Here is an 18,524-nt window from a genome sequence, read left to right as displayed (position 1 = left end):
TCAAGAGTGTTGAATGGATTAATTTGTTGAAGCTGAGAATACGTTTCAGAAAGTGAAGTTTTATATAATTGTAATTTTCCAAGGGCAACAACCTTATGTCTGTCTTCTGGAACTCAGCAGAACTTGCAACATTTCCATAGAGGAAAGACTGGCCAGTCAGCCATAAAATATGTTGTTAAGAGTTCATAATCATTTCTTTAGGTTGTAACATTAACCTTCAAAAAAGAACTTCTCTTTTTAACCTATTTCAATTAATATAAAACAAAGATGTACCCTGCTGTAATTATGAATTCTTGGTAACTTGGTTGCATTTTGAAGTAGTCTCTTAAGCTTTATTAAATTCAGCCACAAAATATTTGATTAACACCAAGCCAGGTACTATAGGAATGTAACATAAAATACTGTGCTATCCTTTTTTCTTTGTCCCAGAATTGTTTCTTAGATTTAGAGAAGGCAATGCAAAGATGATACACAGGCTTTGAGTCTTACATACCAGGGCTCCAAGTATGGCTCAGTCATGTACTTGCCCTTTGACCTTGGACCCTTGCTTTAGCCATTTGAACCTCAGTTTTCTCAGTAATATAATAATGACAAACTTCTACTGAGTGTTTACTGCTTTAAGTGCTGGTCATCTATTAATTCATTTCATCTTCACAACAGCCTTATGAAGTAGGTACACTGTAATTCCTATTTACAAATGAGGAAACTAGGGGAAATAAAGGTTAATAAGTAACTTGTGTAAGTCCTAAAGCAACTAAGTGTTAAAGCTGAGTATTTGAACCTTAGCAGTCAAATTCCAGAGCCCACAATGTATTTCATACAGCCTTTCAGTCATGACATGGGGTAGTTAATATTTTCTCATAAGATTGTTTTGAGGAGTAATTGAGATAACATAAGTATCTATTAATGGCACTAGTGAGTGGTAACTTATATTTATCACCTTCTATAAAACTTTATATTTAACTTTTCTGTAAATATTTTGTATTATCTCTTTTGTTCCCTTGGTTTTTGCTTTTTTTTTTTAGACCTGATCAGAAATTTAATGAACATATTAAGGATGATAAAGGTGAAGACTTTCAGAAACGATATATCCTCAAGAGAGATAACTCTAGCTTTGACAAAGATGATAACCAGGTAACCTAGCATGATTAGAGCATTTTTATAGGTGCTGGACTTATACCAGCAGACCATTTTCCCAAGATTAATTGTTCTCTTTTCTTCAGATGAGAATACGTTTGAAAGATGACAGGAGAAGCAAATCTATAGAAGAAAGAGAAGAAGAGTACCAGAGAGCTAGAGACCGAATATTTTCCCAAGATGTATGTTCTAACTTATATTTAGCTCTTCATGTGTAAATATATGCTAATTGCATTATAGGGGTTCACTCCTCCCTCAATCTATTGATCACATATACTTCTAACTACATTTGTTACATATAAAGTCACCCCTTTAGAAATACTGCAGTCTGTCTTGTTCATGTTAATGATTTAGTAGTTTATAAAATACTACTTTGCACCAGTTGTATAAACTTTTCAAAAGTTGAAAGCAGATCGACTAAGGAGTAGTATATTAGACTGAGTATATAGTTTATGTAATATATTTTTCTTCCAGACTTCTCAGAGTTGAGATTTTTAGAACATTGTTCACTGTCTACAAAATCATGTACTCTAAATCCTACTTGTTAGTGGACTTTTCTTGATAAATAACTTGTTTCTTCTTTTAAAATACAGCTAATTGATTTTTCAGTTTAATATTTGTTTTCTACTTTATAAGTGATTATATGGAAGAGATCCTTGTTGTTGTTGTTGTTGTTTTTTGGCTGCTCTGTGCGGCCTGTGGGATCTTAGTTTCCTGACCCGGGATCCAACCCACACCCCCCGCTTTGGGAGCTTAGAGTCTTAACCATTGGACCACCAGGGAAGTCCTGGAAGAGATCTTTTAAGTGGCTGATTATTTTACACATATATTTAAGGGAGAATCAGTTTGATTTTACCAATATCTGTTAAGCACCTGCTCTGTGCAGTACAGGGTACTAGTCAAGGATATAAGAATATATGTAGGGCTTCCCTGGTGGCGCAGTGGTTGAGAGTCCGCCTGCCGATGCAGGGGACACGTGTTCGTGTCCCGGTCCGGGAAGATCCCACATACCGCAGAGCGGCTAGGCCCGTGAGCCATGGCCGCTGAGCCTGCGCGTCCGGAGCCTGTACTCGGCAATGGGAGAGGCCACAACAGGGAGAGGCCCGTGTACCACACACACAAAAAACTAAATGACATTAAAATCTAGACTGTCAGTTAAAACTTTATAATATTCAACAAATCTTATTGATCATGTATAGTAGGTGCTGTGCTGGGCACTGGAGAACATATCCATGGACATTTACATTAATTTATCTCCCAAACAGCCCTATATATGGTAGATACTATCACTGTTTTTATTTTATAGATAAGTAAACTGAGGCTCCAGGAAGCTAAGGAAAATAGACAAGGATCATCCAGCTAGAAAAATGACAGAGTTGGGATTTCAGCGCATGTCTTCTGAACTCAGAGCCTAACCTAGATCTATTTCCTCTCTCTAGTTTGTAAGATGGATGAGGTCTTTACCCATGATGAGTATTCAGATAATGACAATATGGTGTGTGATTTGTATAGAAACATGAAGGTAAAATAAGGAACACAGCAGAGAAGCACCACAAAACAGAATTGAGGAGTGAGAGGGAGAGTTAGCTTCCAAGAGAAGAACTGAAGGAGTGAAGTATTCTGTGTCCAGGGTCAACATCTGCAGAGAGCCAGAGATAAAGGAGAACTTGACACATGAGGAATTGAGAGATTCAGAGTACCTGGATTGCAGCCTAGGTGACAAGAATTGAGGGACGTTTCAATTGGAGAAATAAGCAGGAAGCAGGTGACTTGCTCCTGAAAGCTAGTTAAAGAGTTTGGGGCTTTTAGCTAGAGCAGGGGTCAGCAAACTTTTTCTATAATGGGACAGATAATGAGTATTTTAGGCTTTTCAAGCTATATAGTCTTTATTGCAACAACTCAGATCTGCCATTTTAATATGAAAGCGTCCATAGACAATACACGAATGAATGGGCATGGCTGTCTTCCGATGAATCTGTATTTACAAAAACAGGTAGCTGACTGTAGTTTGTGGACCCCTGTGCTAGAATGAAGGGGGCTATTAAGGAGGGAACAGATGTGATCAGATTGATATTTTAGAGAGATAGCTATGGCTTCTGCTGTTTAAATTGGATGAAAAGAGCAAAACTGGTAGCTGGAAAACTAGAAGACTGTTGTAATAATACAAGATGCAAAACAGATGGTTGCCTGAGTTAGGTTAATAGCACTGGAGGATTTTGGCTGTAAGCTACATTGAGGCGTAGCTGCTTGTTCACTGCTACAGCTACTGCCAAAGCACATGTGATCAAAATATTTGTTGAGTGAAGGAGGTGGAATCTACAGACAGGTGTTTACTTCGAATATGTAATAGTGAAAATGGGTTCACTTTTTAGAGAGATACTTGAATTTCAAGTTACTTTGTACAACAAAAATGAGTGGCTTCAAAAATGTATATCTGTTAAAAATAAGCATAGTTATCTCCAAGCCAAAATAATTTTTCATTGTCACTTATTTTTGCAAATTATCACCATGTTTGATTTGAGGGGTGAGGGTAACTACTTTTTTAAAATTATTACACGATTTTTGTTGTCATCATTAGTTTCCAGATGGCATTATCTGACAAATGCTCAACTTTTTATATCTGTTCTTTCTTTCTAGTCCCTGTGTTCCCAAGAGAATTATATTATTGACAAAAGGTGAGAGGCTTTTTAATATTTGTTTTGCTAAGTGTCTCACTGATGCTAATAAAAATTTAAATGTTTTAAAAAAATAAAAATAAAAATGTTTTATGAAAATGCCAACAGAATCCAAGACGAGGATGCTAGTAGCACCCAGCAGAGGCGCCAGATATTTAGGTATTGGAAGCATGTTTTCATGCACTACACAGTATTGAATATTTAAAGCATTTTTTTATAATTTTCCTTTTTGTCTCTGTTAGCTTTTCAAAGTTTTATTTCTAAATTACAGAGTTAATAAAGATTCTTCAGGGAGATCAACAAATAGCCATCAAAGCAGCACTGAGAACGAGTTGAAGTACTCTGAACCACGACCCTGGAGCAGCACAGATTCAGACAGCTCTCTCCGAAACTTCAAGCCCGCTGTAACCAAAGCCAGCAGCTTCAGTGGAATTTCAGTTCTGACAAGAGGTGATAGTTCTGGAAGCAGCAAAAGCATAGGCAGGCTTTCAAAAACAGGTATAAATATCTGTCTAGAACTGTGCAGTCAAAACATTAGTTTCCCTAATGTTGTCTTAGCTCTTTATTCATCATGTGGCTTCTGTAGTTATCCTAAAATATAGGATTCCTACCAGCAGTACATTGAGCACCTCCAAAGTACTTAAGAGGTAACGCGTTTACTGACATTAGGATTTATTCTCTGTGTGAGAGAGATTTACAGAAGGCATCTTACCTTACCTAGGATTAGTTAACATTGATTGCATTTTCAGCTAATACTATCATTAGCTGAAATTCAGCTAATACTATCATATTATTGAGTGCATTTCATGATAAAGTTCATTTGCCATTCCAAAAAACATATAAAATTGCTGAGAAGTTTTTGAGGAATTTAAAAACTAAAGAAATAGAATACAATGTAATTATTATGGATAAGTAGAAATTTCAATAACATTCTCATTCTACTAGCTTCTTTGCTTTTAGATTACATAACTTTTAGGCTCCTAGCATTTTTCTCTTTTCACTTTTACTGGCTTCGATACTAAAGTTCATGTCTCTTTTAGGATCCTCATGGATCTTTATTTGTATCCCAAAATAAGCATGAAAATCAGCAGAAATGGCTCTTTATCCTTTCGGGTAAAGCCTAGATATATGGTTTTACACAGATAACAATTAAAGGGAGAGGTGTAAATTTGAAGGTGACAGAGTAAATTTTTCTCATCTCTGACTGTAATTCAGTACTTTAAATTCTTAAGGTTTGTGAATTGCACTTGTCATCTTTTTAACTTATAATGTGGATATTTAAAATGTCTTAGTGTATATGATAGACTCTTGCTAAAGATAGGTAAATTTTAGGAATATAAGAAATATGCATATGTACCAAATATGCATTTATTTGATAAACGGTCAGTCATCATGTCATCATAACAGGAAAAAAACTACTCATGTGTTGTGAGAAAGTCATTTAGACACACAGCCAAATTAAAACATTTTTTAAATTTTATTTATTTATATTTTTTTGCTGCATCGAGTCTTAGTTATGGCACGTGGGATCTTTCGTTGCGGTGCACAGGCTCAGTAGTTGCAGCACACGGGCCCAGTTGCCCAGCAGCATGTGGGATCTTAGTTCCCTGACCAGGGATCAAACCAGTGACCCTGCATTGCAAGACATATTCTCAACCACTAGATCACCAGGGAAGTCCCTAAAACATTTTTAGAACATGTACTATTTATAATCTATATTATCTTCAGAGATGAAAATAAATATTTAATTCTTTTATTAGGAAAAATTTTTTTTTCATATAGTTCTTGGAGATAGTCATTTTTGGCACAACTTAAAATAGAAGTTATCCTTCTGAGGCAATCGCTGTAGTGTATCATGTTTGTTTATGTCATTCATTAAAAATTAATTCTCCATCCCAGAGTCAATTCTGTTATTCAAAGCCTAATTAACTATTTACATCATCAAACTCTTTTCCTTTCTTTCATTGTCTCATTGTCTACCTTAAGCCATTATACTGAAAGTCAGTGACTTCTTCAGTCTCTATATAATAGAAAATTAAGTAGATTGGAGGCAGGAAAGCAGTTAAAAACAAATTATCAAATTAGCTTATTAAGTACAGTGAGAAATAAATTTTAAGCTGATGCTAATGTAAGTACTTGGAATATTTTTATTCTACCTTTGTCCCTTGCTATGATAAAAAATTGAAAGTTGACTTTACGTTACAGGAAGATGCTATGATTATGAGCTGAAAATGAAAGTCTGCAGTGAAACCTGACAGTTGTTTCTCTTGATAGAGAATTATCATTTTTGTTATTTCCTACACTACTCTTAATCTTTCTGTGTTCTTATAGATAAGGGGTTTCTGATATAAGAGGTTTTGGGCATTTGGCTGTGCTAAGTTCTTTGTCCTGGGGGAAAAAATATAATCTGTATATTCCTAGGTGTTAATCTAAAAGGTAAAAATATACATAACTTTGTCCTTTTGGGAATGTGGGTAATGTGTTTTTTGTGGCTGTCTGTGGCTGCTGTTATTGGGTTGGCCAAATAGTGCCTTCGGTTTTTAAGTAAAAATAAAAGACACATTTTTCATTTTCACCAAGAACTTTATTGAACAACATATTGACCGTTCCATTGCCTTCTGCCATTTTTCAGGCAACTTCATAATTCCATCTTCCCAAAACTTTTTATCTTTTTGAGCAAAGAACTGTTCTAGGTGCCTTTTACAGTCTTCAAGAGAATTGAAATTTTTTTCCATTAAGAGAATTTTATAAAGACTGAAATAAATGGAAATCCAAAGGTGCAATGTCTGGTGAATACGGCAGATGAATCAGAACTTCCCAGCCAAGCTGTAACAGTTTTTGCCTGGTCATCAAAGAAACATGCCATCTTGCGTTACCTTGATGGAAGATTATGTGTGTTCTGTTGACTAATTCTAGACACTTTTCTTCAAGTGCTGCTTTCATTTGGTCTAACTGGGAGCAGTACTTCTTGGAGTGAATCGTTTGGTTTTCCGGAAGGAGCTCATAGTAGAGGACCCCCTTCCAATCCCACCATCTACACAATCACTTTCTTTGGATGAAGAGCGGCCTTTGGTGTGGTTGGTGGTTCATTTCACTTGTCCCATGATCTCTTCCATTCCACATTATCTTATAGTATCCACTTTTCATCGCCCGTCACAATGTGTTTTAAAAACGGAACGATTTCGGGGCTTCCTTGGTGGCGCAGTGGTTGAGAGTCTGCCTGCCGATGCAGTGGACGCGGGTTCATGCCCCGGTCCGGGAAGATCCCACATGCCGCAGAGCGGCTGGGCCTGTGAGCCATGGCCGCTGAGCCTGCGCGTCCGGAGCCTGTGCTCCGCAACGGGAGAGGCCACAGCAGTGAGAGGCCCCCATACCGCAAAAAAAAAAAAAAAAAAAAAAAACCGATTTCAGTAGAGAATTTCATGTAGAAATACAGTCGAGGTTTTTTTCACTTAACTTACGTGGAACCCAAACATCAAAGCGATTCACATAACCAGGCTAGTGCAAATGATTTTCAATGCTTGATTTGGATATTTTGAGTATGTCACCTATCTCCTATGTAGTATAACGTTGATTGTTCTCAATTAACGTCTCAGTTTGATCGCTGTCAACTTCAACTAGTCTACTCATCTCTGGAGTATCGTCCAGCAGGAAATATCCATCACGAAACTTCGCAAACCACTTTTGACGTATTCGATCAGTCACAGCACCTTCTCCATACGCGGCACAAATCTCTCTTTGCGTTTCAGTTGCGTTTTTACCTTTCTTGAAATAATAAAGCATAATATGCCGAAAATGTTGCTATTTTCTTCCATCTTCAATATTAAAATGGCTTTACAAAAATTCACCAATTTTTGGTAAGTTTTTTTTTAACTGCAGCTGTCACATACAGTCTAACAAACTTGTTTCAAATGAAGTTAAAGAGAACTAAGTGCTACTAGAGCCATCTTACGGATAAAAACCGAACGAATCTTTTGGCCACCCCAGTATTATAGACTCGCTTTAGTCGCATGCTTTGGCTATGACTTCTCTTGCAACTTATGTGATCAGTTTTGCTGTGTTAAACATGTTCTTGGGGGGGAGGGGAAGCAAAATTGTACAGTAAGTCAAAAATAGTTCATGCTTTTATGTGGTAACTGCATGTTATGCAATGTGAATTTTATTGTTACATATTTAAAACCTGCGTTTTTATATGAGGTTTAAAAAATTCCCTCTTTTTCATTACTCCTCCCCTAGGTTCTGAGTCTTCTGGTAGTGTAGGGTCATCTACGGGCTCTCTCTCTCACATCCAGCAGCCTCTTCCAGGTACAGCTCTCAGCCAGTCTTCTCATGGCGCACCTGTCGTCTATCCAACTGTCAGCACTCATAGTTCTCTTTCCTTTGATGGTGGCCTAAATGGGCAAGTCGCATCTCCTAGCACTAGCTTCTTTTTGCTTCCCTTGGAAGCGACAGGCATACCACCTGGCAGTATTCTGATCAACCCACAAACAGGTTGGTATCCAGAAAAAGGTTTATTTCAGTTGAGATATCAGGAGTTATCTGAAAACTAAAGAATATGTATTAAATGTATTATCTGTATATGCATTGTCAGCTTTTTATATTTCATGTGTGATTAGCATTTTCCCTAGAACTTTAATAAAAACACTTTATGCTAGAGAATGTTAAAAGACATTTATATCAGAAAGTATTTTTCTCCTTGTGACATCCATGACATCATCTTTTAGGCCAAATAATTAAGAAACAATTCATTTCCTAGAAATGGGACAACCACCTTTGAAAGAACTTTATTTGATAGAACAGTTTTACCGTGGGAAAAATAGTATGCATTTCATGAAGAAGGAGAACGTTAGCAGCTCTTACTTCTTACGTAATGCGGTGGAAAGAACCCATAAGTAATTGCTCTTCTGAATACGGTAACTGCTTTCTACTTAGGAAAAGCTAAAGAACATCTTATTAGTAGTGAAAGAAAATAGATAGTCGTTATGAATTAATATTGACAACACATTCTTTGCAATTAGATAGTACTTTGTATTTATTGAGTGTTTATCATGTACTGTGTTATGTGCTTTAAATACATTACTTATAGCAACCCTGTTAGGTAGGTGAGATCTACATTTACAGATAAGGAAACTGAACTTCAGAGAGATTAAGAAACTGCAGTCATAATACATTTCATTATGTATATTGGCAAAAATGACTTATATTGAGAAAATAAATTTTTTTTTAAATGGCAAGAAGTTTTGGTTTCTAATGAAAATAACATAGCCCAATCATATGGTAAGATAATGAAAATAACCTTAAGTCATTCAATAACCTTCCTTAAAGATTCAGATTTAGCTAATGTGGTCATACCAGCATGGTAATAGTTGGGCAAGGTAGATACAGGTGAGAGTGTCAGAGTCTCTGAGTGTTCTGAAACTTGCCTTTTGTTTGTTGTAGAAAAAACCATGGCTGGGAACTTGTTACCTTCAGATTTCATTTGCATCTCTTTTTTAAGATAGAGTAGTCAAACTTTTGTTTCTGTTGTAAAAATGGAATTAGCATAAATAACTGACTCTTCAGAAATTCAGTTTTTGCTTTATAACCGTTATCTTCTGATCCTTCAAGTCTATTATATTACTAAACTTCCTGTTTTCCTGGGGCAGAATATAAGATGATTTAATATTTTACTATTTTCTGTTATTTTTAATTCAAAATATTAGTTAACATGGTTTTGGTAACGTGGAAGCTTCATTTGAGTAGAAATGAGAAACTAAGCAACCTGAAATTAAATTGTATACTTAATTTTAAATTAGCCCAAAAGTGATCTCTTTGTTTTTGAGAACAGCATCACCACACATCCAGCTTTTTTCACACAATCCTTAAGTTACTTTTAAACATGCTTTCACTCAAGTCTTCTCTACCATTTTTTTTTTTCAAAATTATTTATAACAATCAACAAATATCCAGCATGGCTTGCTTTTAGTTATCTATAACCATCACATAAATTATCAGGAAATTAACTGATGAAAATAATTTGACTTTGGAGAACTTTTCCCACTTGACAGCAATGGAACAGTGTATTCTGCTTTCCCAAATATTATTTTATTATATGTCACAAGTTTATTTTTAAAAAAGAGAGGATGTTTTGAAGGCAGTTTAAGACACATAGATATTCTTCCCATCCTAAAAGGGTATGTAGTCAATGATCTCTTTATTTCACATAGTCCTTTCATTTTTCTTTCTTTCTTTTTTTAATAATCTAGTGTGTTTTTTTAAATCATTCAGTGTATAGTAAGGAAAAATACTACTCTTTGAATCTGTTTATGTGTACATTGAAAAAGTCTGGAAGAAGGTATTCAAATTGTTGATGATAAGATTATGGGGAGTTTATTTACTTTCTGATCTGTATTTGTTAGGTTTTTTCTGTATTTGTTAGTTATTTCTAAGAATATTACTTTGTATAATAAGAAAAACTTGTTTAGAATGTATGTGTAGAGAGTTACTTAAAAGTATTCCTCCCATAATTGGTAACCAATAAGAATAAGCCTCAAAATCAGTACTAAAGTACTCTCGTTTTATTTCTTACCTATGAGTAAAGCTCATTGGAAGTGAAAGGAATTTTTTTTAGAAAATTATGTAGAATTTTAAAATTATTTTCTACTTTAACAAGTTAGAAGTTATAAAATAAGGACACTGCCATCAACTCCACAATTTGAAATTTGAAGTTATCAACCATTTTAATTTTCATCAGCTTTTAATCTTACTAGTTAAATATATGCAGTGTGACCTGTAAATTAGATATTTCTTACCATCTAACAGGCTAATTAATAAATTTCCAGTATCCCAAAGTCAGGTATTTTTTTTTTCCCCTTGAAACTGAAATGTTACACAATCCTGTAACTCAATCCCTTGAGCAAGATGTGTTTCAGAATTGAGTTTCTTGGAAAATACTGTGTAGTATAAAACAACTCAAGTGGTTTCTGGCGCGGCACCCCCATAGTAAAACACCGCAGCAAAAATTTTGAATATTTACTCTAAGTGGGAAATATAAAGACTATTAATAGGCTCGTGTAAGGTCAGGCCTTGCTTTCCAAGGTAAGAAAAGCTTTTGGTTTCCAGAACCTTGACGCTTTTGGAATTATGAATCAGGACTGCAGACATGTGCTGTAAGTTGTCTGTAGAGCGACCTATATTTGGTCTCCATCGTAAATGATCTTTTGTTCTTCCTTTTTAAAATTTTCAGGTCAGCCCTTCCTAAACCCAGATGGGAGTCCAGTTGTGTGTAGCCCTCCTGTGACTCAACAGCCAGTTAGAGCCCAAGTGCCTGGACCTCCACAGCCGCCTCTGCCAGCACTGCCACCTCAGCAGCAAGCAGCCCATCACATCTTCTCACAGGTGCACACGTCCACGATTACACAATGCTAAGTTCACCTGCCTTTGCATATTTGGGACTAAAGTCACTAATTATAATCGAGAGAGCCCAAGTAAGTGTCTCTTAGAACTTTAGTATTCTCCACCAGTGATGTCCTACTCATCGCTCGTAGGAAGAGAGGTTAACTTCAAGGGCTTTTCTGCTAATGAAAACAGAATATATATTGGAAGGAAGGGAAATTTTTATCTCATGACCCTGTATGGTGAGTATTTTATACCTTGCATTTCACAACAGCAGGCAAGGGACCAGAGGAATAAAAAGCAAAACTAAGATAGTTCATTACCCCAGTGAGCAAAGTGAGTTGTTCTAAGATTCAACAGATCGAGCACTTAGAAGAAACTGAGTTGACTCGCCTCGCTACAAGGTACTCTCCACCCCACCTGCTCTATGAAAGATAAAGACAGAAACATTGACTTAGAATTCTCAGTAGTACTCTTAATAATATCTTGAATTTGTATAAATGTTTAGAGTTTACACATGCATTTTCACATTCAAGCTTTTCCCCTGTAGATGTGTTACTCATTCTTGCTGAACTTGACTATACTAGTGTAAATTCTTACTTTCATTCTATCTTTTAAAGGTTGTGTAGCATATCAAAGGCAGTTTGTACAGTTATTTGCACCCCTTTTTCCCTGGAAGACGATCTAAATATTCCACTGGTGAGAACACGCAGAGTAATGTTTTGTGAAAGAAGTATAGTGATAAACTTGAACTGGAGAAATTTCATTAGTTTTATTCACAAGTTATATTTGTACTGCAGGGGTGAAAAATGTATGAGCAGTTTGATAAAGTTATCAAATATTTTTAAACTAATGCAAATAATTATTGCTCTGGCAATTAAGACTTGTAATACTGGGCAAGGCAGTTTCTCTGCAGTAGGACTTCAAGGTGTTTGATGCACTTCCAAGACCATACAAATGAATTCATATATGTAGAGGAAACTGTCTAAAACTACTTCCAAAGACTCCCATACCTACTTCCCAACCCCGTTTGATTACATACACTCAGGTACATATTAAACTACATAAAACTCCCTCCCTGGCCTTCTCTGCCTTGGTTTCATTCAACTTGGTCTTGAAGTGTTTCCCTTTCATTTGCTATCGTGTGGTCATCTTTGCAGTGCTGTGAATTTCACCAGGAGCTTTATAGGGCTGATTTTCATTTGATTTAATTCAATGGAAATAATGTTAGTCAGGCACCTTCAAAAAATCCTAAGGGTTTATCTGTGGTTATATGTTTCAGATTATTATCTCTTAGAAATAGCTTTGCCTGATTTAGCTTTAAAAGACAGCCCTAAGTGAAGATGTAGGCAGCTTAGTTTAGAAATGCTGTCTTAGGGCTTTCCTGGTGGCACAGTGGTTGAGAGTCCGCTTGCCGATGCAGGGGACACGGGTTCGTGCCCCGGTCCGGGAAGTTCCCACACGCCGCGGAGAGGCTGGGCCCGTGAGCCATGGCCGCTGAGCCTGCGTGTCCAGAGCCTGTGCTCTGCAACGGGAGAGGCCACAACAGTGAGAGGTCCGCATACTGCAAAAAATAAAAAGAAATGCTGTCTTAATAGACTATAACTTGAAATTTTGGGGTATGCCTCAAACTCCATGGCTGTTTTTCCTGGCATTGCTTCAGGTGTTTCTGGTAATTCTTCGTCAAATACAAGAATAGAGAATTGATGAACAAATGATACTCAGTAGCGATCTCTTGCACACTGAGATAATTCATCCATGAAATTTCAAATAACCAAACACAGTAATGCTGTGATTTCCAAAGCCTTCAAATGGGCTGCGTTCTTGAAACCAGTCACTTTAAGTGTATGTTATTTTACAGCCAGTTGCAATTTAAGTAGGAAAAAGGAAGTGCTAACGCTTTTTCTTTTCTACGTAGTGTCAGAATTTCACTTTGATCAGCCAGTCTTCTAGCCCACATTTTTCTCATTACCACTTGACACTCTAGCAGACATTAAGTCCTACCCTTAGTGCTCACAGTATTCTTTCTTTTACGCCCCAGCAGACTAAGGCTTTTGTTTCATCTGACACTGACCTAGTAGGTCACATTTTCTGGAAGAAAGTTGTGTCTTAATGGTTGTCTGACTTAATAACACATTATATAGCTTGTACTTGGTAGTTTTAAAGCCACAACGCCTCATTTAGTGTGATATGTGCTGTAATCCATTAGGAAGCTTGCTAATTTCTAGTCAAGAGGTTAGTGAGAAACCAGTGGCTACTCTGTAGATTTTCAGCTTATACTTTTTTTTAGTATGTTAGCTCTAGAATTTTTTGTGGAATTCTAAACTAATCTAAGCCTTTCATTTTTTCCAGAAACTGTTGTGTTGATTTTGTGGTGAAAGGGCAAACTCATCATTATACGTCTTAGTCCTAAGAACTTCTCCTTATCTAGATTATTCCCTGTTAATTTAGTTAATTTTAGTTCCCAAAATTAACTAAATCTTATTTCGTTAATTTTGCGTTTCTAAAGTATACTGTTTGGAGATATTGTCCAGGGAGATTCATGTATGTATATGTAACCAAAACTAAGAGTTTTCATTAGATAAAATGACTTGGTTTCCTCCAGTGCTTGTTTAAATGGTTGTATACAGGTCACTTAATTTCCCTTAACCTGATTGCCACCTGAATGGTAGATTATGATAGTCACTAAACCAATATATATATTGTCCTTTGTAATAAACTATATAAAAGTAAGACTGGGAAACTAAATGCCATTATTAGCCTATAGATGGCCAGCTGTATTCCCTAAAATTTAGAAAGGATTGAAACCTCTTTCATGTTTCAGAACACCTGTTTTTTGAGTGCCCTTGGGAAACATAAAACTTAAAATTTGTTTTCTCTGAAATGCAGGAGTATTTCGTTAGTAAAAAGAATTTCAAATAATTACAGTGGATCGTCAAACCACATGGGTTTGAACTGCGAGGGTCCACTTCTACATAGATTTTTTTCACTAAATACGTAACTACAGTATACATGATCTGTGATTGGTTGAATCCGTGGAGTAGAATCTGCAGGCACAGGACCAACCATAAGTTATACACAGATTTTTGACCGTGCAGAGGGTCAGTGCCCCTAATCCCTGAGTTGTTCAAAGACCAAGTGTAGTTTCTCAGCTCCTAATAGTCTCTCAATAAAAATGTTTAGTTAGAAGAAAACTGTGTTTATCTTCCTTATGTAAAAAGGTCTGTTTGTGTGTGTGTACACGCGCTTATATGTATGTGTGTGTTTTCTTTAGGCTATTAATGGTACTCACAGTACAGTTTTGTTTAAAAATTGCTAAAATTTAGGCAGTTTGGTCCCAAAAGAGTTATCTAATCATGGCTTACCAAATAGAGAGGATACTTGGCCATAGGTATTATGTAAGATATACTGTCTGATAATAAGAGTGAGTGAAGTTTTTCTTTTATTACTTAGTGTTATATAGCTAAGTAGAACAGCCCTGTCATCAAACCAGGAAGTAAGGATAAATGGTTTTGCTTTTACTGACTTAACCCAGGTGTCTTGTTAGATAATAGGATTTGAAATGTCTAAATTACCTGTTGCAGTGAATCTAATAAATACTTTTATGAAAAAAATTATCTTTCTAATTATGTTTTAAATTTAAATGTATGTTCTCAAAATTTTTCTATGTAGAGTTTCTTCGCTTGGTATTGTTTTTGTTGTTTCCTATAATGTTGTATTTTAAGTGACTTTGTAGTTTTAAGTTATTGCCAAAAAAAGTATAACTTTCCATTTTATGCAATTCTTCTAACATTTTATTCCGACATTAACATTGTTTGCCAACCTGTTATTCCTTAGCCTATTCGTCCTCTGCAGCCCTCTTCACAGCCTGTTCAGTACTCTACAGCCCCTTACCCATCCCCGTTCCTGCCAGTCTCACCCACCCAGCAATACTCCGTGGTACTATATCTCTATTCACCTCCTGCGTTGTTTCTGTGGGTAGATGTGTGATGAATCCTTGTGAATGTGATTGATGTGATATGTTCTTTTGTGATTTTCTAAAGTCAGGGTTACATACATTTTGAAAAAGCATTTCTAACCTGTATTAGAAATAATTTATTCTCTTCCATAAAATATTTGTTATATTGGCTTATCACAGTGATTGTATAAAGCCTAATCTTTTCCTCCCTTTTCAAGTCCTAAGATGTTTTAGCTAATTTTCTCAATGAGGCCAGTGCAGGTCTGTGTGGTCCTGGGGTGGCAGCTTTCATCTGGGTTTAGGCTTTCTGTTCTTTCCCCAGTGCCCCAGGTCCACTAGACTTAGTATCAGTCATTAGGGTGAATTGGAGCTTCCAATTACATAAGACATCCTCCTTAGTATATTTCCAAAGAAGATCTCTAGATATTTGATCTGTGACTAAAAGTGATGGTACTTCATTGAATCCAAAGTATGCCCCAAGTTATACGTCTCAGTAAGAACTCAGATACACCGTTGCCATGTGTTCTCTGTGTGACCTTCTCTAGTTACTGAGCATATGAGGCCACCGTATAAAGTACCTCCTGCATAGTGCCTAACATGAAATAGATATTCAGTAAGTGTTATGTCCTTCCCTTTAAATGAATCTGCCTAACCACCAGCATACTTTTCCCAGTGATGCTCTTATCTTTCAGACTATCTGGCCATCACATTTTGAAATCACATCCAGGTTAAATTATAAGCTATATCTTAAAATCACTTGCCACTTTTTAGAAATGTTTTGTTTTGTTGGGGGTGTTTTTGTTTTGAGCTTGAGGCAACCTTATTTACCAGCCTTGGCTCTGAATGATTTTCGAACATCACTTTCAGTCTGAAAAAATGAAATTTTGCCAGCATTGAGAAGGTTGACAACATTTTTAGAAATACCATAAAAGCCTCAAAAATGTTTTGGAAAAATGACAGATCATTGGATTAAGAAAATGACTTTTTTTACCAAGATGACTCTGATGGTGGTATATAGTTATGGTATCTCTTTTTAAAATATTTGGCCACATTACATTGTAATTACAGCTAGTAGGTATTTGTAAGTATATTTTCCTCTTCTGAAACTATTCATTGAATTCTATGAATAGTGCTAGACTCTGTCAGAACAACCATTTGGGAAGAGTAAAGCCATATACTTTCAGTCACTAAGTCAGGTTCCCTTTTTTTTCAGTCCCTTTATCATCTCCATAGCCTTAATTTACTTTGCAGAAACCAGCAGATTATAGAAATTGCAGACATGTCAACAGCTTTGATCTAACAACTCAATTACCACAATATTTTAAGTAACTTTTTTTCAAATTTTCCCTCTTAACAAAATATGGTACATATTGTCGCCAATCTGTGGCTCCGTGGGAGCAAGGGAATGCCTTTTTCACCCCATTATTGTCATATCAGTGATATTATGTAGACTAGTCAGAATTGATCCTTACGCTGTTGAGTCAGAGAAACATTTGTCAGATGGCATATAAATCGTAACCCTTTCTTGGCTGGGCACCATTGCCGGCTCTCTTAAGTAGCAAAAGCAGTAGGAAACTGTCATTTGGATTATATTTGTCTAACATCTGACTTACGGATAAACACTATGGAAGAGTTTATGACCAAATTATTGTTGAGAGATTAGAGTGTACATCAGGGAGGGTAGATTTTATATATTTTATTTCATTTCTGCTAGTATATTTGATTGTTAGGTATGGGAGGAGATACAGAAATGCATAGAACCTGAATCTTGCCTTCTGGGAAGAAGGGCACCGATTTAAAGTAAAGAGTAATTAGTACCGTGCGCTGCTAGACTCCTGGTCTTCGAAGTCCTTTCAGAAAATGTTAATTGTATAATATAAAAGTGTGCCTTTAGTCTTTATTTAGATAGTGTCTTTTCATTTTTTTATTGTGTAATGTTACACCCTACTCTTTTCTGCATGCTATACATTTCCGTTAGATATATTTTATGAGTAATTTGCAATGATAGCATTGTAATAGTCCTACCTTGCTGCCTTAGAGTTCTAATTTTCTTGAAGCTGTTCTTCTATTAAGTCATGTCTGTTGTAGATCATGATTTCCGTAATATATACTACTGCAACTCTTCTTAAAATATATGAAGTATTTTTCTTTGATAATCTTGGTCTGTGTATGGAAAGCTTACTGATTTCTGACTTCTCCCTTTGTTAGCAGGACAACCTTGGGTCTCAGTTTAGCCACATGAGTCTTGCCCGCCAGCCATCTGCAGATGGTTCTGATCCTCACGCCACCATGTTCCAGTCCACTGTTGTTCTTCAGTCCCCACAGCAGTCTGGTTATATCATGACAGCAGCCCCTCCACCACCGCCGCCACCGCCTCCTCCTCCGCTACCACCTGGGCAGCCAGTCCCTACTGCTGGCTATTCTGCCTCTGGTCATCCTGTCAGCCAGCCTGTGCTCCAGCAGCAAGGATATATTCAACAGCCCTCTCCACAGGTACATTGGTTTTTCATCTTTTCTCTCCTGTGGAAGCCTCTCATTTAAGATCACTTTTAACTTTAGAGAGTTTTTTGTTTTTTTTTAATTTATTTATTTTTGTCTGTGTTGGGTCTTCGTTTCTGCACAAGGACTTTCTCTAGTTGCGGCGAGCAGGGGCCACTCTTCATCGCGGTGCGTGGGCCTCTCACTGTCGCGGCCTCTCTTGTTGCGGAGCACAGGCTCCAGACGCGCAGGCTCAGTAGTTGTGGCTCACGGGCCCAGTTGCTCCGCGGCATGTGGGATCTTCCCAGATCAGGGCTCGAACCCATGTCCCCTGCATTGGCAGGCAGATTCACAACCCCAGCGCCATCAGGGAAACCCCTAGAGAGCTTATTTTTAATTTCGCATGGCTAGGATTTGTGAGAACCTGTAAGCAAAGCTTGTAGTCATCTTCCCTTTTGGAGATTTTCAAGTGCATGCTAGAAAACCACATGACATGTAGACACTTCAGTTGGAGGGTTACAGTATGTGATCTTTGAGTTTCCTTCTGACTCTGAGAGGTTTCTTTTGTTCTAATTAGCTTAAGAGAAACACAGTAAAGTAAATGCACTATAAAAATAAAATGATACATTTTAAGAAGAGGTAGATCATTTTGGGGAGAATTAACATCTTAACACCATTGAATTGTCCAATGCACAAACATGGTATCTCTCTCCATTTATTTAGATCTTCCTTAATTTTTTGTCAACAGTATTTTGTAGTTTTCATCACACAAGTGTTACACGTATTTTTTTAATATATCCCTAAATATTGAATGTTTTAAGGTGATATTCTAAAGGGGATTATTTTTAAATTTTATTTTCTATTTGTTCATTGCTAGTATGTAGAAATATAATTGTTTTTTA

The 18,524-nt window shown here is 36.6% G+C and overlaps 1 protein-coding gene across 5 annotated transcripts in view; it reads left to right on the top strand.

Annotated features, from left to right (window-relative positions):
• Nucleotides 1-18,524, top strand: part of R3HDM1 (R3H domain containing 1) — a 177,229-nt gene that overhangs the window by 101,660 nt on the left and 57,045 nt on the right. The window contains exons 8-15 of one of the 5 annotated variants that reach the window (XM_024764117.1): nt 1,026-1,134; nt 1,224-1,319; nt 3,775-3,812; nt 3,921-3,971; nt 4,084-4,310; nt 8,049-8,117; nt 11,038-11,189; nt 17,353-17,637. In XM_024764117.1, the coding sequence (XP_024619885.1) occupies nt 1,026-1,134; nt 1,224-1,319; nt 3,775-3,812; nt 3,921-3,971; nt 4,084-4,310; nt 8,049-8,117; nt 11,038-11,189; nt 17,353-17,637 (1,027 nt within the window). Of the gene's footprint in view, nt 1-1,025; nt 1,135-1,223; nt 1,320-3,774; nt 3,813-3,920; nt 3,972-4,083; nt 4,311-8,048; nt 8,304-11,037; nt 11,190-17,352; nt 17,638-18,524 lie in introns of all 5 variants that reach the window. The other 4 variants (XM_024764116.1, XM_024764115.1, XM_024764119.1 and 1 more) reach the window with 4 other exon arrangements.

This window comes from Neophocaena asiaeorientalis, unplaced genomic scaffold (genome assembly GCF_003031525.2).
Source record: "Neophocaena asiaeorientalis asiaeorientalis breed wild unplaced genomic scaffold, Neophocaena_asiaeorientalis_V1.1 scaffold102, whole genome shotgun sequence".
Lineage (NCBI taxonomy): Eukaryota > Metazoa > Chordata > Mammalia > Artiodactyla > Phocoenidae > Neophocaena > Neophocaena asiaeorientalis.
Note: the sequence above shows the minus strand (reverse complement) of the source record. Positions and strands in the feature narration are given on the sequence as shown.